The sequence below is a fragment of the Miniopterus natalensis genome, chromosome X (assembly GCF_054644295.1).
Source record: "Miniopterus natalensis isolate mMinNat1 chromosome X, mMinNat1.hap1, whole genome shotgun sequence".
In the NCBI taxonomy this organism is placed as follows: Eukaryota; Metazoa; Chordata; class Mammalia; order Chiroptera; family Miniopteridae; genus Miniopterus; species Miniopterus natalensis.
This window is the reverse complement of record NC_142103.1, coordinates 22,994,554-23,019,317: the sequence shown is the minus strand read 5'-3', so window position 1 is coordinate 23,019,317 and position 24,764 is coordinate 22,994,554. Positions and strand designations below refer to the sequence as shown.

Below are 24,764 nucleotides of genomic sequence, written 5' to 3'. Positions count from 1 at the left end.
AAAAATATTTTTTTAAAAGAACGGTTTTGACTTACAATCAAGAGGCAGATTTGGAACCCAGGAAAAATATTTTGTGAGGGGGAAAAAAACAAAACAACTTTCAAAGTGGCCCCAAACGCTGCAAGAGAACACTGATACGAATTGGAGCTCAAGATGATAAGGTCCTTGTAATTTCCTTCCACTGTATATAGTTTGTTCCTCCTGAGATTTCATGTTCCTTGTGGTAGAAGCTTGTGCATATTGAATAGTTCTCCTCCTCCCCTGGAAGAGCCAGGAGAGCTAGATGGGATGTGGGGTGACAGTACTGGAACAGATTCAGGGCAGTTAGGGTCACTGCAAGCAAAAGGGGGGCAGGGACCTCAGAGTTCTTGCTGGAGAAATGAAGCCCCAAGTTACCTGGGTAGTCATGCGTTTAAAGCTCCACCTTGTGGGGACTGGCCCGAGCAACCCTGCATCTGTGCTTGATGTCTGGTGGCATGAGGCAGGCTCATTCTCTTGTGTTGCTCTAAGAATCATTCCCCTTCCTCTGGGACAGCCTCACTCTCTGCAGCCTGTTCTAGGCATCAGCTGAAAGCTTTTTAATGAAAATGGAACCCAAAGGAGGAATGATAAGGTATCTGATTTTAACCCAAATGAGAGAACACCAGATGTTTCATTCTGTCGGAAGGTTCGAGGGAGGAAAAGCAATTAGCAGCTGCTACTGATTTAGCAACAGACACCTGCTAAATGAAAATCTGTAAAATCGGCCAGGCTTGGCGCCACAAATGCATATGCTGTTTCTGGGAATTGTAAATTATGTTGGCCTAAAATGGGCTAGGGGTAGGTTGGGGTGGCAGCAGCGAGGCTGTGGGCTGCAGAGTGGAGGTGCTCTAAAGAAGCTGAACATGTCCATACAGACCAGGAGTATGTTTTTTCAAATATGACCGCAACTTTGAAAAAGCTAATTGGTGGGTGAATGGAGAGGAAGAAAAGAAAATGAGTATTCCAGAAGCTGCCTGGTTATTCCCTGCTTCTGTCCTGACTCAAGGCTGCCTTCTGGGGGCCATCCCATAGGGACAGATGTAGGGCTGACAGAGGGTGGCGGGGAATCCTGCTTCCCTTCCCCAGCTGATCTAAGAGCACACCTCTCCTCTCGACCAAGGGCAGTGAGCCTCAAAGCAGGAGGAACCTTAACTCTGTGCTCACGGCATCGTCCTACCATGAGACAATTCCAAACTTCTGGCTCGAGGAGTGATCTGGAGAGAGGCTTATGCTTATCCATAGCTTCCTGCTTTCCAGAATTCTTTTCCAAGTAGACATTAACTACTGCTGTCCACTTCCATTTTTCTGAGGCATACTGAAACACAAACAGTGGAAACAGAAATTCACAAAGAGGGCTTTAGGGAGTGTGTGTGTGTGTGTGTGTGTGTGTGTGTGTGTGTGTTGGGTGGGAGGATGCAAGATTCTGTATGGAGTGGGTGTTCAAGATATGACTGATTAGAAAGAAGGCCAATTTGTAGGTGATCTAGATGGCGTTGAAAGAATTGGAGCACTCCCCTTTGTTCCTCATACCACATTCACTGTATGTAACTGCTGTTGCTCAGCCTCCAAACTAGGCCAGAGGTCAGCTGCAACTTATGCCAAAGGAGTGGGCCCTGTTCTATTTCCAATTGTGAGCAAAGGGATGGCAGCTTGCCCTGTGTAACAGGCTGGGGGTGGGAGTACTGTTGGCAGATGCATGGACAGAGCTATTCAGAGAAAATATTGCCTGGAACTTTATCCTGGCAAGGTGTTTTAGTGTAAGTAAAGACTAAACTCCAAATTCCAATGGTGGAACAAAACGAAGATCCTTTTTCCTTTCATTGAGTAGGCCCTTAGGCAAGAATAGTTAATTCCAGGTATGTTTGAATTTCACTTCCTGTGCCCTGCAGTGCCAGCATCGGAGGGAAGAAGGAACAGTGAGGAAAGGGTAAAGGGAGATCTAGGATCCCCACTTTCTATCCAGACTTGGGGGAACTCCACCTTCTCTGGTCAGGGGATAGAAAGCATTCCGATCAATCAGTTCTAATAGGTGAAATAATAGTGACAACAGGCTGCCCTAGAGAGAGACCCGGGGACCCTATGATGGTATGTACCAGGTGGCTCTTATTAAAGCAGCCAGCCATTCCTGTGCTGAGCCCTATGTGTACAAGTCACCCACCAATCTGCTAAAAGTGTGTTTCTAAAAACCCATTACACACTTAATAATTTAAAGTAGCTTATGTGCCAAAATTCCTGTGACTTCTGAGCAGCGGAATTAATTATTTTCCTTTAGAACCTAAGACCTATAGGCCTCAAGTAAATGGAAGAATAATTTTTGTCCCTGGTGATCAAAAGGAGCATGTCTCATCCCAAGTTGGTATTTGTTTAATGGGGCCTAGGCTTTACATCAGGGGTTTGTTTTTCCAGGGGCCATGTTAATGAAGGAGATTCGGTTAGGGTTGAGCCTGTACTCATCCCAAACTCCAGAGTACACAGAAGAGCCTCTAGTCAGCACAAATGTGACTGCCAGGTGCCACTTAGACTGGCACTTTTATTCTATTTCTTTCTTTAAGAAACGTATTTGGGGTGACATTGGTTAATAAAATTATATTGGTTTCAGGTGTACAATTCTGTAATACATCATCTGTATATTGTATTGTGTTCACTAACCCAAATTAAATCTCCTTCCATCACTGTTAATCCCTCTTTTACCCTCTTCTACCTCCTCTCACCCCCTTTCCCTCTAGTAATCATCATACTGTTATCTGTGTCTATGAGGTATATATATATATATTTTTGCTTAATTGCTTCACCTTTTTCACCCAGCCCTGCAACTCCCCTGCCCTCTGATAGCTGTCAGTCTGTTCTAAATTTCAATTATTTTTCAGTTTTTATATATATTAAACATAATCTATAACTAATGATTATATATTCTGAGGTCCTTAAAGCTCTGTTTTCACTGGTCCTTGGCTTACTTCTTTCTGTACTTAGGTTTTATTTAAATATTACTGTTGTTATTGTTCTGTTACTGTACATTGCTTATTTTCCTTGAGATTCTATTTGTAGGAATTTTTGAGTCCTAGATTCCTCTGGAGAAGATTTGTGGGGTTGTTTTATGGTTTTTGTTTTGTTTTGTTTTGTCTTTTACAAAAATACTCTGATTCCACACCTACCATTTAGACTTTTGGAGCCTAGCCTACTGTAGTATTTCTCCAAGTGTATGTTAAGCACTTCTGCATCCAGATTACATTAAGGAGCTTTATTAAAATACACAATGCTGGGCCCCATCCCAGTGGGTCCAAAGAAGATTCTGGTTAATCTTCTACTCATCAAAGGAGTAGAAGGTTAACAGGATTCCCTATTAGGTTGTTGGTGGTCAGTGGGCTGGGTACTGAGTGCCCTTGAGCTGTTTTGACTGGGCTGAGAGCCAAATCTCAGATGATTTTGTCCCTTTCTTTGCTCTTATTTCAAGCCATCTGATACTCATGAAGGTACTAAAATATAGATGGATGGTACCACAGGCTGCTTGGACTGATGAGGGACTGTGAGTTTAGTACCTTTCCTCTTGTATCTCCCACTCTGCATAGCTTACATTTTCTGGGTAGAATTTATAACCCAAGGCAGGAGAGAATGGTACCTTGGCCCTTTCAATAGTGCAAAAGGCCCTCATGGAGCCCCTTGTCTTGCCACCTAACCAGGAAAGCCAATCCTGGATAAGTCATTCTGCGGGCACAGTTTGGCCTCTGCACATAAGCTGATTATCTTTGACTTGCAGCTACCCTGATTCCTCTATAGGCTTTTTGAACAATGTCTATCATTAGCCATTGGAACAATATCTATCATTAGACTTTCCCCTGAATTCTTTGGGGAGAGCCACACAAATATTTACTTTCTCTCCTTGAGTAAAAAGTTAAATAATGTCTTCAGGGCTGGACTTCTAAGTCCTAAAGTACCTTCTTGTCTACTCAAAGCTTCTCTCATATTTCTACATGAAAGTTGAACTTTTGGCCCAGTCTGAAGAAGTGGTAAATCAGGATTTAGTGAATTTGGAGACCACTGGGTCCGCTTTGATGGCTAGTGCCTATATTATGGTAGCTAGGTAGGGTAGGATTTCATGTTTCATAGTAGACCCTGTTTCTTTTCCATCAGGGGAACAGCCTGGAGTATTGAGCAGACAACAGTGGTTAAGATCATGCATTCTGGAGCCAGGTTTCCTGGGCTCTCATCATGGCTCAGCCATTTAATAAGCCTGGAGACTCAGACAAGTTATTTAAATGAACCCTTACCCCTTTTTTATTTGAAGAGAACTTGGTTGCACACAGTTGGGGTAATCATATTTACAATCCTCTATTTATAACAAACTCCACCATTTGTCCATACATAGCACGCTTTAATTTTGTTCACAAATATATTTGTTTCTTTATGGATAATGTAATAAATGACTATGATGAACCCAATGCAAGGAGTAGACACATTAATAATAACTTGTGTTTTCCTATGTGCTTCTCCATCCTGCTTCCTACCTTCCTGTCCACCCCAGTGAAACCACTAACCTGAATTTTGGTAATCATTCCTTTGCTCCTTTTGAAAATAGAGTCTCCCCCATCCCCCACCCCCTCATATGTGCATGTGTCTGTGTATATGTTTATTCCTAAATAATATATTATTTAATTTTAGTTGTTTTTTGTCCCTTATGAAAAAAGTATTATGTCATATGTACTTTTCTGGGGTTGGCTTATTTTATTCGACATTATATTACTAATATTTTTCACTATTACTGAATATAACTATAGTTACATTTTCACTGTGATGTAACATTCTATCATATAGATATACCACAATATCTTTCTCTATTCTCCTTGAGATGGGCATTTGGTATTTTCTAATATTTTACTATTACAGAAACCTCTCTGCCTGAGTTTTCTTATCTTAAAATTAGAGAATAACAATAGGTGCTACCTCCTAAGTGTGTTATGAAGATGAATGGAGTTAATAGCTGTAAAAGGCTTAGTACAGGGCCTAACTCAATAGTATATGGTTGATCAGTATATTAATTTGTTTGGGTTCTCATAACAAATAATACACACTGGGTGGCTTAAACAGTAGAGACTTTCCCCACACACACACAGTTTTAGAGGCCAGGAGTCTAAGATCAAAATGTCACTAGCATTAGATTTTTCTGAGAGTCTCTCTTCGGCTTGTAAATGGCCTCTTCTTCCAGTGCCTTCACATGGTCTTTCCTCTGTGTCTCTCTGCATCCTAATTTCCTCTGCTTGTAAAGACACCAGTCATATTACATTAGAGCCTAGCCATAGGACTTCATTTTATCCTAATTTCTTCTTTATTGTTGAAAGTATTACAGGTATCCCCCCTTTTTCCCCCCATTGATCTCCTCCACCCTGCATCCGCCCCCCAGGCCTTCACCACACTATTGTCTATGTCCATGGGTTATGCATAGATACATGTAATTTCTTTGATTAATATCTCCCCACCCACTCCCCCACCCATGCCTTCCCACTGAGATTCATCAGTCTGTTCCATCCTTCTATGGCTCTGGATCTATTTTGCTCCTTGGTCCATTTTGAACATTAGATTCCACATATGAGTGAGATCATGAAAAACTGAATCAAGAAGAATCAGAAAACCTGAATAGTCTAATAGCAACGGATGAAATTGAAGCAGTAATAAAAAAAAAATCCCAGCAAACAAAAGCGCTGGTCCGGATGGCTTCACAGGGAAGCTTTCTAATTCTTTAAGTTGTAGGGTTAGATAGTTTTCTAAAAATTTTTCTTACGTTTGGGGTAAGCCCATAGTACTATGAACTTCCCTCTTAGGACTGCTTTCACTGTGTCCCATAGATTTTGGGTTGTGTGTTCATTTTCATTTGTTTCCAGGAAGTTTTTTATTTCTTTCTTGATCTTACTGGTAACCCATTCATTGTTTAATAACATGCTATTTAGCCTCCATGTGTTTGAATGTTTTTGAGTGGTTTTACTGTAGTTGATTTCTAATTTCATGCCATTGTGATCTGAGATGCTTGATATGATTTGAATCTTCTTGAACTTGTAGAGACTGGTTTTGTGTCCTAACATGTGGTCTGTCTTTGAGAACGACCCATATACAATTGAGAGGAATGTACATTCTGAAGCTTTGGGGTGAAATGTTCTGCAAATATCAGTTAAATCCATCTGATCTAGTGTGCCATTTAGATTCACTGTTTCTGTATTGACTTTTTGTCTGGAAGATCTATCCAGTGAAGTCAGTGGGGTGTTAACGTCTGTGACTATGACTGTATTGCTGTTGATCCTCCCTTAAAGCCCTTAAGGTGATGGTTGATAGGTCCTTATTTATTGCCATTTTAATTCTTTATGTCTATGTTTCTCTCTATATGTCTTTTTTATTATTATAGCAGTCCTTTTAACATTTCTTGCAATGCTTCTATTTCTACTTCTAATTACAGCAGTTTCTTTAACATTTCCTGCAATGCTGGTTTGGTGGTGATAAATCCTTTAGCCTTTTTTTTTCTCTGGGAAACTCTTTATTTCACTATCTATTTTGAATGATAGCCATGCTGGATAGAGGAGTCTTGGTTTCAGATCCTTGTTTTGCATTACCTTGAATACTTCATGCCATTCCCTTCTGGCCTGTAGAGTTTCTGATGAGAAGTCAGCTGACAGCCTTATGGGAACCCCTTTGTAGGTAACATATTGCTTTTCTCTTGCTGCCTTTAATATTCTCTTTGTCTTGAATTTTTGGCATTTTAATTATGATGTATCTGGGCCTGGGCCTCTTTGGATTCTTCTTGCTTGGGACTCTCTGTGCCTCCTGAACTTGTGTGACTTTTTCCTTCACCAGGTTAGGGAATTTTTATGCCATTATTTCTTCAAACAGATTCTCTAACCCTTGCTTACTTTTTACCTCTTCTGGCACTCCTATGTTGCGAATATTATTACGTTTCATCTTGTCCCACAGCTCCCTGAAACTGTCCTCCTGTTTTTTAATTGCTTTTTGTTTTTGGGTTTCTGATTGAGTGATTTTTTTTCTTCCTTGTCATCTAATTTGCTGATCTGATCTTCAGCTTCCTCTAATCTGCTGTTTATTACTTCCAATGTATTCTTTATTTCTGCTATGCCATCCTTCATTTCTGACTGGTCATTTTTCATAGTTTCCATATCTTTTTTAATGTTGTTGAGCATCCTTACAATTAGTATTCTGAACTCTATATCTTATAGATTGCTTATCTCCATTTCATTTAGCTCTTTTTCTGGAGACTTCTCCTGTTCTTTCATTTGGGGCTTCTTTTTTTGTCTCCCCACTTTGTCTGCCTATTTGAGTTTGTTTCTATGTATTAGGTAAGCCTGCTAGGACTCTTAATCTCTTTGGAAGGTCTCTGGTGCAGGCCAATGTCAGACGCTGTTTGTGACTGGCCCTGAGTACCCTTTTTGGAGCTATCAACAACCTAAGGTCCCCTCTGTTGGGGCTAGGTGTGTTTGGACAGGACCAAGATGCACACCAAAGTCTGCTTTTCCAAGGCCTGGGTCCAGAAGCAGATCAGACAAAGACTCAAAGCACTCTGAGGTCTGCGTCTGCCTTCAGAGTGATTAATCTAATTCTTTTAATGAACCTCAAGTTGTAGAAACTCCACAGAGTAGGGCAAGAGATTTTCCAGCAGGGTGGGGCAGTTACTTCCCCCTCAGGCAAAAGCTGCTTGGAAGGTAAATATCTGCCTTGAAAGATGTCCTCTGTACTATGGGGGAATGACTCAACACAGGAATCCAGAGGGGTGTCCTCTGAGCTCTATCTCTAGAGCCCACAAACCTAGATTCTCCTCACACAGCACAAGTCCACTCTGCCCTCCCTCTGCTGGAGCCCAAAGTGAGAGGCTGCACAGGAAACTTTGTGTGTTGGCTCTTTAAGAGGGTGCCTGCATTTCTAGCCATCTCTCCCTGGCATACAGAAACATAGCTGCTTTTCACAGCCAGATGTTATGTGAGCACCTTCCTCAGTTCTGGTGCTCTTGGCTAGGAAGCCCAGCCTGGGGTTTAGGCCCCAGAGTCCTCAGTGGGAACCCTCCACAGCTGAGATATCCCTCCGGACCTTCAGCTGCTGCCTGTGGGAACGCAGCCAGCCCTTTCATACCTCCATACTTCCTACCAGTCTCTACATGGTCTGCACATTTTGTCGTTGGTTATGAGGGTGCTTTCCAGCTCGTCTTCAGTTGCAGTTAATTATTCAGAATGGTTTTTCTATATTTTGGTTGTAATTCCAGTTTGGTCCCTGGAGAGGGTCAATGTAACTTCCACTCAGTCCGCCACCATCTTTAGTCCTCCTATCCTAATTTCTTCTTTAAAGGCCCTACCTTTAAATATAGGCACATTCTGAGGTACTTGTAGTTAAGACTTGAACATATGAATTTTGGGGGATATAATTCAACCTATAAAAATCAGTAAGCATAAGCCATTATGATCATCATTATCTTCTTCCTCCTCTGCATTACATCTTTAGGAAAATGCAACAGACTTTGTTATGACATTTGCCCTGAGAACACTCAAATGTTAGTTCTTATTGCTATTAGGTGGGCAGAATACCAGAGCTTACTATCTTGTCTTTTTAGAAATGACTTTTCATAACAGCAACAATACTAAGGAATTGCACTTTGCTATTTCCCAGGATAATATAGGCAGCAACTTTTAAGCCCATTAGAGGTGGGAGGAGAAGAGCTAAGAGGTTTCATTTTCATCTTGGTGAAAGGAAACACCTAAGTGTGGCAACATATTCAAAAGCTGGGGACCTGAAATTGCCACTCAGTGAAGTTCTATGGGCTCCCCTGGCCAAGGCAGGCAGGTCTGGGCTGCTATATCTTTCACACCAGGAAATACACTTGCACAAGTAGTTGCACCATCAGAGCAAATTACATCTTTCATGGGCTCCAAATACTTTATTCTGACATTAGTGAGCTGGTTGGGGACTGCTATCTAACAACTACAAGTCTGCCCTCCTGGTCTCTTGAGGGCTCTGAGCACCAAGGAGGAAGTCAGGAGTAGCCTCATAGGGTTTAGACTCCTAAAGGAAAGACCTGTCTCCCCCAAGCCTGTCACTTGCCACTCCCTCTCTCCACATCAGATCATGAGGATAGCATGGAATATCAGGTGCCTGGTAGAGCCAGGGATATCTGTCTTTACTGGGTGTGGGGGTGGGGTCACAGAGTTGGATAAAATGAGAACAAAGGATTTACATGTTTATAGACTCCTCCCTTTACATGTTATTTCCTTTACATACTCAGATACTCTGAAAGAGGGATTTCTTAAAAACAAGAAAAATGTACACTAATCCTTAATAGCTTAATATATCCTCTTGGTTAAGGATTCCTGCAATATAGAGATATGAAGAATATAACATGAAAGTTCTCTCCTCCTACTCCCCAGAAGTAATTGCCACTAACCATTTGGTACAGTCTTCTTTTCACCTCTTTGACTTTTAAAAATGTTTAGCTACATGATTAATAAAGGAATATATTCATCTGCTGTAAAACATATTCATTTACAAGTGTATAGGATGTGCAAGTGTATAGTTAAGGTATATAGGATATATAAGGATATACAAGTATACAGTCAAGGTCTCTCCTTCTCTATCCCAACCTCTCCTTCCCAGTCCTGCTCCCCTGCCCAGTTGGGCATATATAATCTTGGTCCTTTTTTATGTATTTACATACATCTAAAAATACAAATATTAATTTGTCCTTTTTTCTTCTATACAAAGGATCATGCTTTATACAGCATAGATTTACCTACAAATGGTTGTACCTCCTTTTTTGTAAATGGTTGTATAATTAATCTTCCAGAGTATTTTTTGATGACTCTGCTACTAATGGATGTTTGTTTGTTTTTTTGTTTGTTGTTTTGTTATTACAAATAATGTTGCAGTGAACATTTTTATAGATATAGCTTTGAGCATGTATGCAGGTATCTCTGTTAGTATAAATTCTTAGAAGTTAAATTTGTGAGTCAAAGTGAATGGGTACTCAAAATTTTTAATAAATATTGACAAATTGTTGTCCTTTATCAGTGTACCTTGTTTTTCCTTCCAGTTAATATTTCTTAGGATTTTATCATATTAGTTCAGAATTACCTCATTTAAATTCATTTAATTTTTACACATTTACAACTTTTTATTATAAAAGTTTTCAAACGTGCTGAAGAGTTGAAATAATAGTGTAACAAATGACTATATGCCCTCCAGCTAGATTCAACAATTAACTTTTTTCCATATTCACTTTCAAAGTTCATTTCTCTTTCTATGTAAGTTTGCTGAATCATTTTAAAAAAAAAATTGTAGCCATGTTTACACTTCAGTTCTAAATACTTCAGCTTGAAACTCCTAAGAATAAGAACATTATCATTTAAAAGCACCGTACCATTATCACACTCAAGAAAATTATCAACAATTCTATAATACTGTATACTTTATCTAATAATCAGTTTATATTCACATTTCCACAATTGTTCCCAAAATAGCTTTTTAACTTTAAACAAATTAGAATCCAATCAAATTTCAAGACTGCTTTGATTGTTCTATCTCTTCAGTTTTTGTTTATTTTTCTAAATCTAGAAACAGTCCCTCTACCTTCTTCATTCACGATATTGAAATTTTTAAAAAATATGTTTTTATTGATTTTAGAAAGCAAGGAAGGGAGAGGGAAAAAGAGAGAGAAGAACATTGATTGGCTGCCTCCCATACGCACCCCTGCTGGGGATCAAACCCATGACCTGTAGGTTTATGGGGTCATGCTCCAACCAACTGAGCGACACTGTCCAGGGCCATGACATTGAAATTTTGATTAATCCAGGCCAGTTGTTTCACAGAAAGTTCCACATTCTGGATTTGTCTGTTTCTTCATGGCACCTTGTTTTTAATAGCAGCATGGTATTCTGTTCTATAGTGCATTGTGGTTCATTTTAGCTTGCAGGCATTTCTTTTGTGGCTCCTCTAACAAGTGGTATTTATTCCCAAAGAGTTTGTGGCACAAGCAGACCACAACCACAGTAAAAGTCTGTGGTCAGTTAATGAAGATACAGTGTTCTAAAGCCAAACTTGGTTGGCAGGAATATTACCAAAAGCAGAAATAACAGTGGGTTGCATCCTTTCCCTTCCCTTTCCCCTTCGCCTCTAAGGGAAATGAATTTTTGTTTTAGTCTGTTCAGGTTTCTATAGAAAAATACCATAGACTGGCTGGCTTATAAACAACAGAAGTCTTTCTCACAGTTCTGGAGGCTGGAAGTTCGAGACCAGGGTATCAGCCTGGTCTACTGAGGGGCTCTTCAAGGTCACAGAGTTTTCATTGTGTCATCACAGGGCGTAAAGGGCTAGGGTGCTTTCTGGGGCCTCTTTTATAAGGGCACTGATTCTATTCATGAGGGCTCCACTTTCATGACTTAATAAGGCCCCACCTCTAAATACCATCACATTGGGCATGAATTTGGGGGCAGGGGGAGAGCTATAGCAATTATTTTTTCTGATTCTCTCTCTTTTTTTTTTTTCTCCCAAGAGGCTGCAGTCTGCGGCTGAGCTGGCACCAGTATCCTCTCTTTATATACACCTGTCCTCCCTTTGTATCTCATCATCAGCCATGGACTCTAAGTAATGCCAAATTTGCTGCCATGTAGTGTGAGTTCCTAAGTAGTGAGCTCCCTCAATTTCTAGCATGCCCCTCCCTTTTATAGTTATTCTCACTTCAGCTTATCTTTTGCTGCTCATCTCCTAGAGCCCGAGCAAATCCTTCTGTTTGTGCTCTGGGTTCCATCCCATGCCTGCTTGAGGTCCTCTCACCATCCAGTGCCCTCCTGCCCCTCTTGCTTCTTTAGCCTCTTCCTTTCTGTTGATTCCTTCCCTCTGTAAGTCTGTAAGTATGTTCATGTCTCTCCCATTCTTTACAATTATTTTTCTTTATTGATACTGATCTTGAGTTATATCTTCCATATTTCTCTACTAATGGACTCTTCCTGAAAGAGTACTATGGAGCAGGTGTCTGCAAAGTGGGGTGCATAAGATGTTCTATTCGGGTGATTAAAGAAAATATTAGCATTTCGATGCATTTTAGAATTGTATCCTTTTACTTTTCCAGGTTGTGCTTTATAAAGTGTGTGTGTGTGTGTGTGTGTGTATGTGTAATGCATAGTTATACATGTATATCACTTGCCTTTTAACTCTTCTCATCCTTTCCAGGCCCACTTTCCCACTGACTTATGAGCATCCTGTCAGGCTACACCCTAGCCTCACAAACTCAGCATGGTCCCAGATTCTTTTCTTGTACCCCACCTCCTCCAATCTGCTTCCTTGACTGTAGGCTCCAACTTAAGGAGAAGCCCCTATATCTTTGACATCTTTCCTCCTCTTACTCCTGAATAACCACTACCTAATCAACTGCTTAGTCCTGATGATTCAACTTTCTTACCATCTCTCAAGTCTGTCTACCTTCTCTTCTCTTGCTGCCTCTGCCTTAAGCTTGATTTAGGCATTGCTGTTGCCAGTCCCTAACTGGTGTCTCTGCCTCTATGAGCATCCCATGAACCTAGCCACCAACAGTAGCTCTACACAACTGTACATCATACAGGAGTCTCCCTGACTGTAAAAGAAAACATCAAACCAAATTCAATGCCTGATTTACAGGTACTTCCATGATTTTTTGTTTGCACAGATATTAAACTTTTATATGTTAGCCTCGTCAACTAGACTATGAACTCTTGAAGGGAAGGGACTGTGTCTTCATTACTGAAGTATACCCAGAGCCAGGTACAATACCTGACACTTAGTCATGTCTCAATGAGTGTTATTTTTTTATTGATTGGATGAGAATAAGAATGAGATTGTCATGGGTGAGAAGAGGAGAGCAGTGTTGAAATTCCTTCGAGAAATAAAGAGGTCTCCGGAGAGAAACTCGCCTAGAGATGGGCCAAAAGAATGGATTGATTTGGGAAGCTAACGTTACCCTAGCAGTCACCTGATAAATATACTGATATGTATCTTAGGGCTGTGGGGCAGGCCCAGCTGCCACCATCTCTTGCTGGAGGTTCTTGCTAAGGCAGAATGATAAGATGAAAAGACCATCTGCTTTTCATCCAAGGGGACCTGGCATTAAGTCTTGTTGGCTGGGATTGAAATCCTGGCTTTACCATTTACTGACTGATTGATGTTGAAGAGGAGGAGGATAATAACAGCCAATGTTTATTGAGTACATATTATATGCCAGCACTATGCCATGCCTCATATCACCTAATTTCACCACAGTTTGATGAGATAGGTACTATTATCATTCCCATTTTACAAATGAGCCAACTGAAGTAGAGGAAGATTAATGATTCACCCAAAGGTTCATAGCAACTAAATGATAGAGGTAGAATTTCAGTCTTAGCAGCCTGACTCTAGACTAGAGATATTCATTTGGGAGTCATCAGTATATAGATGGCATTTAGAGCCAGGAACTGAATAAGATTATCTACTGAATGATAGTAGATAGAAAAGAGAACCAAGGAATTGGCTCTGGTCCCTTCTAATATTTAAAGGTGTGGGACATAAGGAAGATTCAGCAAAGGAGATTGAGAATGTGAGTCATTGAGATAGGGGAAGAACAGAGAGCGATGACCTAGATGCCCAGTGCAGAAAGTGTTTTAAAAATGAGAGAATGATCAACTGCATCAAATGCTGCTGATGGGTCAAATAAGAAGATACCTAAAATTGACACCCTGACATAAGGATGAAGAAGGGGCAGCTATTTAGAATTCATACAAAGATACCATATGGGCTAGCTTCCATCCTCATTACCCATAGGAATTAGGAACATGGAGGTCATTGGTAATAAAAGCAATTTAGGGGAAGTGGTGGGCATGAAAATTGATTGGAGTGGATGAAGGATAATTTAGAGAATAGGAAATGATGGCAACGAGGAGAGACAAATGTTTTGAGGAGTTTTGCTATCAAGGGAAACAGATAAAGGGGATGATAGCTAGAGGAAAAAGTGGGCTCAAGAATTTTTGTTTCTTTAAATTAAAAATACTGTAACTTGTTTGTTTTCTGATGGGAATAATCCAGTGGGAAGAAAAGGACAATTGCAGGTGTGACGTTGAGTTGGTGAGAAAGGATAGGATCTAGTGCATGAATGGGAGAGGTAGCCTTAGCTAACAGCATGGGTGTTTCTGCAAAGCAGCAGAAGAAAAAAAAGCAGCTGTGGCGATGGGTTCAGAGAGGAGGGTGATGTCAAGGTGAGAGCTTGTGCATGTCCTCTTACAATGCTTCGCCCCCCTCCAATGAAAGAGGAAACCATATCACCAGCTGAAGGGGAAGATGAGTGAATATTTGACGAAAGTGGGAGAAGCTGTGAATAGTTGTCTAGGAGACAGGAGAGTGAATGGACTTGGGAATGCAGTCAGATCATGGGGTCAAATTTAGGGCCCACTCAAAATTTGCAATCATGAGTTTAAAGGGTTAAAAGCATAGCTTTATATTTTTCTTCAGTCATGCTTACTTGTATGGTATAGGGACATGGAGGCAGAGAGTTGGATTTAACCAGAAATGTGGTTTTGCATGGCAAGTAGGAAAAAGGGAGAGAGGGTGTCCAGGGTGTGATAGGTAAACATAGAAGTGAGGACACGAGACTAGTGAGGGGCAATAAAAAGGTGGTAGGATTGATAGACTAGGTTCCAATAAAGTAGAAAGATTGTTAGATTCGGGATATGAGGGGGAGTGAGTTGGATAGATAAGAAGTGGTGGTTGAAGAGTGTGATACACGACAGAGTTTATGTAGGGATTCCAGATATTAGTAATGACAGGTATGACAATAGGAATAAAGGGCTGAGGTTAGCTGGAGATGAGATCTCAAGGGGACTAAACATCATGGCATTGAGAGACCAGAGTATTGCTAAATATTGGAAACACAAGGATTTTGACAAAGGTGTGTCAGAAAGGAGAGACAGGGAGGCCAGAGTTAAAGTCTTCAAGCACTGAAAGGGAATACACATGTAGAGGGTTCACAGATGACTGTAACAAGAAGAGTAGTAGGTGGTTGAGTCTAATGATATGAGATTCACATTGAGTGGTTAGAAAGAAGGCAGAGAGAATGGTCTGGAAAAGACAGCAGTTTAGAAGAAGCAGTGAGGAACAAACAAGATACCACCCCCCCACCACCCCCTGCCCAGTGATACAAGGCGATATTGGAGGAAAATCACCCACAACTTGAGAAGGTTGTAGAAATAGCAGTGTCCTTGTGGGAAGACCAGGTTTTTGTTAAAGCAAGAAGGTGAAGGGATTGCTTAGAGAAGAGTGTGATATCACTGGGATCCAGAGGATAGAGTTCATTCAGGTGTTGGGCAGTGACCAGGGAGTCTTGGGCTTTGTATTGTGACTGAAGTAACCAGGGATATAGGGCTAGAGGAAGGAGGTCAGGATCTTTCCTTGGACAGAGTCCATGCACCTAGTGTTTTAGGCAGTCTGACTCTAGAAAAGATGTTGACTTGGCTGTGAGAAGGATGTTAATGATCTGTGCAACTTAAAATGTTTTTATTGCTTTTGACTTTCAATCCCAGTGATGTAAGACTTTTGGTCTAAAGCTTTGGGAATCCTCCAGCTGAAAAGGAACCAGGATGTGTACATTAGAGTGGAGTTCCAGATGTGAGTTCTGTAGGTTAGAAATGAATCAGCCAAGTAGAACTTCTTTTGGGGGAAGTATGACATTTTACACATAGTGTTTGCAAAATGGGGAAAAGAGGATGGGGAGGCTCCATGAGAAAGTCCCTGGGACTAGGCCTCGATTCAGTGCTCAGTAAAGAAAATTGCCTTTTTTTCCTTCCTCATTGCTGATTACTGTTTACCATCCCTGCCCTGCCACTTATTCTTTGGATGTCATTTAATGGCTCTGGGCCTCAGTTTCCTTATCTTTCAAATGGGGGTGATCATAGTTCCTGCTTCATAGGAAACTTGTAATAATTAAATGAGATAACACAGGTAAAAGTATTTAACACAGTGCATGGTACATAAGTACTTAATAAATTTATTTATTTATTTATTTATTTTATTTTTTTATTTATAAATATATCTTTATTGATTTCAGAGAGAAGAAAGGAGAGGGAGAGAGAGAGAGAGAAACATCAATGATGAGAGAGTCATTGATCGGCTGCCTCCTGCACGCCCCCGACTGGGGATCGAGCCTACAACCCAGGCATGTGCCCTGACCAGGAATCAAACTCCGATCGCCTGGATCCTAGGTCAATGCTCAACTGCTGAGCCACGCCCGGCTGGGCTTAATAAATATTTTTATTAAATGACCAGTGGTAGGTTCTTGCACCTAGTAAGCTCCCTTCTTCCTCCACTTCTGTGTTTTTTCTTATGTCGCCCCCCTTCTCTTTCATCTCTTTCCTTTCTTCTTCCTATTTTCCTACACTTCCTCCTTTGCCTATATCTTCTTTCTCCTCCCTGGCTCTGGCTGTCAGTGGTAAGCACACTCAGTTTAACACTCTCTATGGCCTTCCAAGGTAGGGAAGTCTTGGAATAGTGAGTGAGGCAGCCCTCAGAGAAAGGACACTGCTGATGGGGGCTGCCTCACTATTCCAACTGAGATCTGTGCCTGAGATGTCTACACAGCCTCAGTGGGCTGGAGACAGGAGGCTGTATTACAGGCCAAGCTGGGCCACTCTGTGATGTGGGGCTGGGGCCACAGTGGGGCAGAGCAGGCTGTGAAGGTGAGGATCATGTGAACTGGGAGGGGCTGGGCCAAGTTCTCATGTGGAGGGACAGTGAGGACATGTACTAATTTTGCTGCTGCTAATGTACCACCATTACCACTCCTGTAAATGATAACTGCTTCCATCCACTGCATATCTACTGGGTGTCAGGCTTTGTTTTGGATGGGGGTGGGTGGGTGGAGGGAGTGGTAGTGGGTAGCAGAGTATACCAGGTAAATCTACATACTCTAGAGCCAGACTGCCTGGGTTTGAATCTTGATTCTGTCACCGAGTGAGTCATGTACCCTCAGGTAAGTTATTTATAACCTCTCTGTGCCTCAGTTTCTCATCTCTAAAATGATGATAATTAGAATAGTACAGGAAGTCCTCACTTAACATCATTAATAGGTTCTCTGACTAAGCGAAACAACCTATAACAAAACTAATTTTACCACAGGCTAATTGATATAAACAAGAGTTTAGTGCCTACAGCATGTCATCAATTTTTTAACAAAACAATGTTGAAGGAAACAACGTTGTTCAAGGATCTGGTGCACAGTTGTTATAATGATTAGGTGGATTAATAGTTAACAAAGTGCTTATGATAGTTCCTGGCACATAATAAGTACTATATAAATGTTTGTTATGTTAAAAAAAAATTAGAAATCTTACAACAATCTTTGTTTGTTTGTTTGTTTGTTTGTTTTTTGTTAATCCTTACCCTAGGATATTTTTTCCATTGGTTTTTAGAGAGAGTGGACGGGAGAGAGGGAGCGTGGAAGGGAATGAGGGAGGGGGAGAGAGAGAGAGAGAGAATGAAACAGAAACAGAAACAGAAACATTGATGTGAGAGAGACACATCGATCGGTTGCCTACCACATGCACCCTGACCAGGGCCAAGGATCGAATCTGCAACCCAGGTATGTGCCCTCGACCGAACCTGCAACCCTTCGGTTCATGGGCCAACTCTCTAACTACTGAGCAACACTAGCCAGGGCACAGCAATCTTTTAACAGCACAGTTATTTTCATTTCATTGGGGTGGAGAGGTTAAGTGCCTTGCCTGAGACCACAGGGCTATTAAGTGGCAGAATCAAATCTAGAACACAGATTTGACAGACTCCAAAGTCCTTGCTTGCAGCCATGGTTCTAAACAACATGCAGGTGGGCAGTTTGCTTCCTAGGATGGCTGTCAAGGAGGGAGATGCAAGTGGGCACTGTGAGTCCAGTGGGGTAAATAGAGTCTAAGAGGCTAGCAGAGGCACTGTTTGATGACCTGGCTGGGACCAGGGGCTGGGGGCCCTTGGCCTGGTTCTCTGCTCCCTGTGTGGGAGAGCAGCCTGGGTTCCCAGGCCCGTTTCCAGAAGAGGTCAAGTCCCTTAAGTACCTGAAAATTCAGATTACAGCCAGAGCACTCAGTCCTGGGTCTTTTTCCTCCTTATCCGTTTTCTGGGTGACCAGCGTCAAGTCAGTTAACCCTTTTGCATCTCAGTTTCCTCATCTGTCAAATGTGGATAATGATACTTTACCCCCCTACCTCATGGGGCTTTTGAGAGAATTGTTTCAATGGTAGATGTAAAAACATTTGAAAAAGCATGAAGCAGTACTGAAATTAAAGAAAGTAGGGTGATCCAAGACCACATTACTATGAGGGTCCAGTGCACGCCACTCAAGCCTAACTACCTCTTGCTTGTGATGCCCATTGTCAAACCCCATGATTTTTTCCCAGCTGTTCCGGCATGGTCTAGAGAGATGCTTGGAACCTCATCTCTTTTTGTGGAGTTTTACATTTCCCTCTGTGAACATAGAATAATAGTTGAGCATCATCTGGATCCATGGGAAAATTTCCTTCTGCGTGGGTTTTTGTTTTCAAGAACCAGAGCCAGTGTCTATCCAGCATCTACAGTCGTCCAAGCTCCCATTCTGGGAGCTCTGCCATCTTTTAGTTTCAGCTCTTGACACAAGGCAGGCGTGGGCTCCTGGGTCTGGAGAGCCCATAAATGCCTCCTCTCATTAGCACATAGCCTTGCTTCTGTGCATGTCCTGTAGGGAACAAGGAGGCAGCTGACCCTTTCCCTGGGTGTTCTTGTCTCTCTGGGCTTCCCCTTGGGTGTGTGTATGTGTGTGTGTGATTGCGCGCTGAGAGCTGTGTAAGCCTGGAGGCTTGGCCTCTTGCCAGCTGCTAAAACTGAGTTAGTCACCCAGCCATTTCCATTCTCCACTCGCTGCCAGGGTTTATAGCATGGTGCCTATGCCAACTTGAAACTGTGCTCTGCCTCGGTAATCCAGAGCTTCCATTTTGGGAGAGAGATGGGAAACAAGAGTGAATGAATGGGTTTGTTGGATGGAGGGAATTTGGAGACAATTTTTTGGCAACATATGACAAAAAATATTGGCCCAGTTGCTTGGTCTTCACCCAAAAGTAGGACTAACTCTGGACTGACCCCAAATATCCAGTAGGGAAACTCTTTATTCTTGGATCTAGACCACATTGGATCTAGCAATCATTTTTTTTTTTTTATCTGGAAATTAGGAATAATAAATCCTATTCCATATGTTCTTCATGTCAACTGATAAGTAAGCTTTTAAATAGCTCACTAACTATTCACCAGGAACAGGAAGTGACATAAGGTTATCTTTCTTCCAGTATATTCTGCAGAATACTGAGTGTTATTTCTTAAAAGGCACAGGCTAACTTTGGGAAACACTGTATAAATAATACTAAGCAGATTTTGTAATTGTAGAGACCACCCAGGTCCTTCATATACATACCACTAATATACATGGTGAATCTGCAAGAGAATATATTGTATGCAATATTTCTTACACTTTTAACCAACTTTCTTTATCTTTTTAAAATCATTTTTAAATTTTTTAATTACAGTTGACATACAATATTATATTAGTTTCAGTTGTATACCCAGTGACTAGGCATTATATAACTTACTAAGTGATCATCCCAATAAATCTCATGCCCATCTGACACCATACATAGTTATTAGAATATTATTGACTATATTTGCTATACTGTACATTACACCCCCATAACTATTCTGTAACAGCCAATTTTTACTTTTTAATCCCTTCAACTTTTTCACCAATCCCCAAACACCCCTCCCATCTACCAACTGTCAAAATGTTCTCTATATCTATGAACCTGTTTCTGTTCTGCTTGTTCGTTTATTGTTTTTTAGATTCAGTTGTTCATAGATATGTATTTACTGTCATTTTATTGCTCTTATTTTTTATCTTGCTTTTCTTCTTATTCTTAAAAAACACCCTTTAACATTTCTTGTAATACTGGTTTGATGGTGATGAACTCCTTTAGCTTTTTCTTGTCCGGGAAGCTCTTTATCTGTCCTTCCATTCTAAATGATGGCTTTGCTGTGTAGAGTAATCTTGATTGTAGGGCCTTCCTTTACATTACTTTGAATATTTCTTGCCAATCTCTTCTAGCCTGCAAAGTTTCTGTTGAGAAATCAGTTGACAGTCTTATGGGAGCTCTTTTGTACTGCTTTTCTCTTGCTGCTTTTAAGATTCTCTCTTTGTCTTTAATATTTTGCATTTTAATTGTGATGTGTCTTGGTGTGGGCCTCTTTGGGTTCATCTTGTTTGGGACTCTCTGTGCTTCCTGGACTTGTATGTATATTTCCTTCACCAAGTTAGAGAAGTTTTCTGTCATTATTTTTTTCAAATAGGTTTTCAGTTCCTTGCTCTCTCTTCTCCTTTTGGCACCCCCATGATGCAAATGTTGGTATGCTTGAAGTTGTCCCAAAGGCTCATTACACTATCCTCTTTTAAATTTTTTTTTTTCTTTTTGCTATTCTGATTGGGTATTTTTTGCTTTTTTATCTTCCAAATTGTTTATTTTATCCTCTGCTTTATCTACTGTACTTTTGATTCCATGCCATGTATTCTTCATTATAGTTATTGTATTCTTCATTTCTGACTGGTTATTTTTTATGGTTTCTATGTCCTTTTTCATGCTGTTGAAGTTCTCAGTAAGTTTCTTGAAGCTCTCACTAAGTTCCTTGAGCATTCTTATAACCATTGTTTAGAACTCTGTATCTGGTAATTAGCTTGCCTCTGTTTCATTTAGTTCTTTTTCTGGAGATCTTTCTTGGTTTTTCAATTGGGGCCTGTTTCTTTTCCTTTGTATTTTGACTTCTTCCCTGTGTTTGTTTCCATGTATTAGGTAGATATGCTACATCTCCCAGACTTGGTAGAGTGGCCTGGTGTTATAGGTGTACTGTGGGGCCCAGTGGCGTAGCCTCCACAGTCACCCGAGCTGGGCACTCCAGGTGCATTCCTGTGTGGGCTATGTGCACTGTTCTGTTATATTTGAGACTTGATTGCTGTTGGCACATCACTGGGAGGGATTGATTCCCATGCTGACCAGCTGCAACTGTAGAAGAGGAGCTGCTGTGCAGGGGTCAACCCTACAGAACAGGACTTGCTTCAGTGGGGCTTTGATGCTTACTGAGTCCACTTCTTGAGTGTGTCACTCATGGAAGTGATAGGTTTTAATCCAGTGTGGTTTGAAGCTGTCTACTGGGTGCACTGGCTCTGGGGACTCCTGGGAGGTGCAAGGTCAGCCACTGCCTGTGCCCTGCCTGAGGCCATCCACCACGAGCTACAGAGCAATCTGCAGATGGCTGCTATGTGTGCTGGGCTTGGAAGTGCCCAGGAGAGACCAAGCTGCAAACCAATGTTGGGCTGCCGCTAGTGCCAGGCCTGGGTTCACTTAGCAAGAGGTATAGAGTGTGCAGAGGCCAGATGCAGCTTGTTAGAGAGATTTTAGGAAAGTCTGAAATATGAGCCAAGACAAGCCATTCATTTGGAAAAGCCACTGGAAACAGCTCAGGTCGGCCCAAAATTCCAGTGGGGCAGAGCCTCAGGGAATCACCAGGATGGGGCAAACAGTGTGAGCCAGGTAGATGGAGACTCAGATATGGCACTTGCCTGCTGGCTCTGTGAGGATATATCTCAGAAAAGGAACAATAGTCTCTGCCAGCACTTCTGTCTGGCAGAAAGCTGCCCCCATCTCTCACCCTGATGCCAGACAATTCAGTTCCTCCCCGTATGTCCCTGATTCATTTCAAGCTGCTGTCCCAGTGCTGGAGCTCAGAGGGAGTAAATCTGAGTAAGTCGGTGTGTGGGCCCTTTAAGAGGAACTGCTTGAGACTCCAGAGCCCTCTGTCTCCCTTAGCCACAATCCCCACTGGTTTTTACAGACAGAAGTTATGGGGTAACCAGCTTTCTTAGTGGGACATTTTTCAAGTGCCATGTCTGCAAAATACACTTTGGAAGATGCCGACCTAGGTCATAGGTATATTTATTTCAGTCTTTTTTGTCTGATTGTGAAGGGAGGTGAACTGGTGAAATACATGGGGTTGCTAAAGATGTGGGTTGTAAAGAGCAAGATCGTTCAAGTTCAGAATCTGTGGAAATGTGTGCTCTCTGCTCTGAAATACCTCTCCCTCCTGTCCTTACAGCTCCCCTTTGAATTGGAGGTTTACTACATTCAGCATGTTATGCTCTACGTGGTGCCCATCTACCTGCTTTGGAAAGGAGGTAAGTCCAGAGGACCATACCCCTGTACCACCCCAACACCTCGGCTCTCCCTTCTGTTTTGGGGAATCACAAACTTTTGGGTGCCTACTAGGATCTTGAACTGCTGCCTCACTGGGTTTATGCAGCATGCTTTATGCCAGGCAGTGGGAAATGGGCATGGATAAGGCCTGCAAAGACTCTGGGGGCTTTTCAGAACCACCCTTTGTGGGTGAGCTTGGTGCTGCTGACTGCCTATCTCAGGGCCTAGGCCTTGGGCTCTGTGGTTGTTTGGATTTGCATGGAACCTTTCACGCTCTGTCACTCGCTTGTGCTTGTGCCTTCTACTTGCCTTAGTGTGCAGTATAGGGTGGAAGGAGAGAAGGAAACACTCAGTTCTCTCAAGAGACAGACCTTGTGCTCTTGCTTATAGTACCCATCCTCTCAGAACAAAAGAAATACTGAAAGAGGCAAGAAATCGAAGGATTGGGGGATGATGGGATTGAGGGAAGAGTCAGGTGAAAGCAGTGACCTTCATGTAAAATAAACTATTGAAAACTTTCATTTGGTCATGAGGATGAGACCATCAACCTGGGAGAGGTGGCCTAGAATGGAAACTGATTTGTGACCATGCAATGCCCCTTAAATTATCCCCTCCCTCTATTGTGTAGGAGACAAAAAGGAAGGGTAGTTCCTATATCTTTTAGCCTAAGTGTGAGAGCAGCTCCTTCTGTCTTTTTACCATCCTGTAAAGCCTATACCTGGAAGACGTCCTCTCCTAGTCTTAGCCACTAGCCTCTTTATGTAGGTTGCTGGGAGTTTTCTGAGATCAACCTTCCCTACTTGACCCGAGGCAGCAAGGGTTTCATTTATATTGCCTGAGCCCTGCCAAAGTGCCTCAGTGGTTGTGCGTCGATCTATGAACCAGGAGGTCACAGTTCCTGGTCAGGGCGCATGCCGGGGTTGCAGGCTCAATCCCCAGTGGGAGGTCTGCAATAAGCAGCCAATCAAGGACTCATCATTGATGTTTCTATCTTTCTCTCTCTCTCCCCTTCTCTCTCTGAAATCAATAAAAACATATTTAAAAAATGACAACAGTCCACATGGGCCCTTGAACCTTTTGGAATATCGTTTGGAAGTGTGCTTCCTCTAACTCAGGAATTCTGGCAAATCTTAGGAACTTCTGGCATGAGATAGCCTCAAGGACCAGTCAATTCAGGGACATGTTGGAGGATGGGCATTATTACTGTCTATGATGGCTACTACCTGTCCAGAGGTTTGCCCTCTCCCCCAGGTTTCTATCAATTAGGATTCTTAAGAGATATCTAAATATTTTTCAAGACTGTTTTTACCCTGTACAGCCACTTGGGGTCTCACGCTGTCAAATGATCTTAACTTTGAATATGCTTTAAACACATTATTTTCCCCTTTGAGCTTTAAGGGAAGTCTGAAGTTTCAATGGCCAGGAAATTTGTGCCATTTCTCTTGTCTGTCCCCTGTGGCACAGGCAATAGCTTCCTAATAATATTCAAGTCTTGGGGATAGATGCATTCTGAAGAGGACCAGGCAGGGCTCCAGGGCTCCAGACCCCCACCATTCATTGTTGCTGGTTTCTGAGGGGTGTGATGCAAGTTTTGATGGGTGCACATGGCTATTAGTTAAACCTATCTGTGCTCTGAGGTGCCTATAAAAATCCTTCAGGTAGCTGAGCTAGACTGGTCTGACATGGAAAATACGAAGCAGCCATTCTCCTCTCTCCCCACCGACCCAATAAACAAACCACAATCTGGGAAGCAAGCACATTCTAGAAGTGGCTGATTCTACTGTGGCCTTCTATTGGGTCTATTGCTGCACTGTTTAGGAAAACTGAGCTGAGGAAGTAGGAATTCCAAGTCTTAATTCCAATTTATTTCCTACTATTTGTGATTTTTTTCCCCATTTCCTCTGGTGCCTGACCCTGAGATGAGGCTATAATAATGATAAGAGTAATAATAATCACAATAAATATCGATGCCTACTTTTTTATTGAGTGTTTACTATCTGTAACATACTGTACTAGGCATGTTTTATCTATTTTTTCATCACAACTAACCTGGTGGAAAAAAACCTCCTTCCACGGAAGAGAAAATCAAGACTCAGAAATGTTAGGTACCTTGCCCACAGTCCAGATTCAAAGTTAGCCTAGATCCCCTCCCAAACCAGTATTCTTTCCCATATGCAATGTTGTCTTCAAAGACAGATGTCTGTCTCCTTATTACATTAGGCTGTGAGCCTCCCCTCCTCATCAATGGCAGAAGATAGATAATTATAATACAACGTGGTAAGTGTGACATAGGGTACCATGGGAGCATGATATGATTTCTGAAGTCTGGTTCACTTTCCCTTCACCATTTCTGGGTTCTTGTGTGGGCTCAGCTTCTCTTATGGCTCTTTACTGCCACCTGCTGTTCATGTGGGGGAAATTATGAGCATTTAGAGAATAATCTAGATTTTCGCAGGCTGGTTT

The 24,764-nt window shown here is 41.8% G+C and overlaps 1 protein-coding gene across 3 annotated transcripts in view; it reads left to right on the top strand.

The window, feature by feature from the left end:
* TMEM164 (transmembrane protein 164) overlaps positions 1–24,764 on the top strand; it is a 174,415-nt gene that overhangs the window by 121,164 nt on the left and 28,487 nt on the right. For all 3 annotated transcript variants that reach the window (XM_087813644.1, XM_087813643.1, XM_016198282.2), the window contains one exon: positions 22,204–22,282. In XM_087813644.1, coding sequence (XP_087669770.1) covers positions 22,204–22,282 — 79 coding nt within the window. The remainder of the gene's footprint in view (positions 1–22,203; positions 22,283–24,764) is intronic.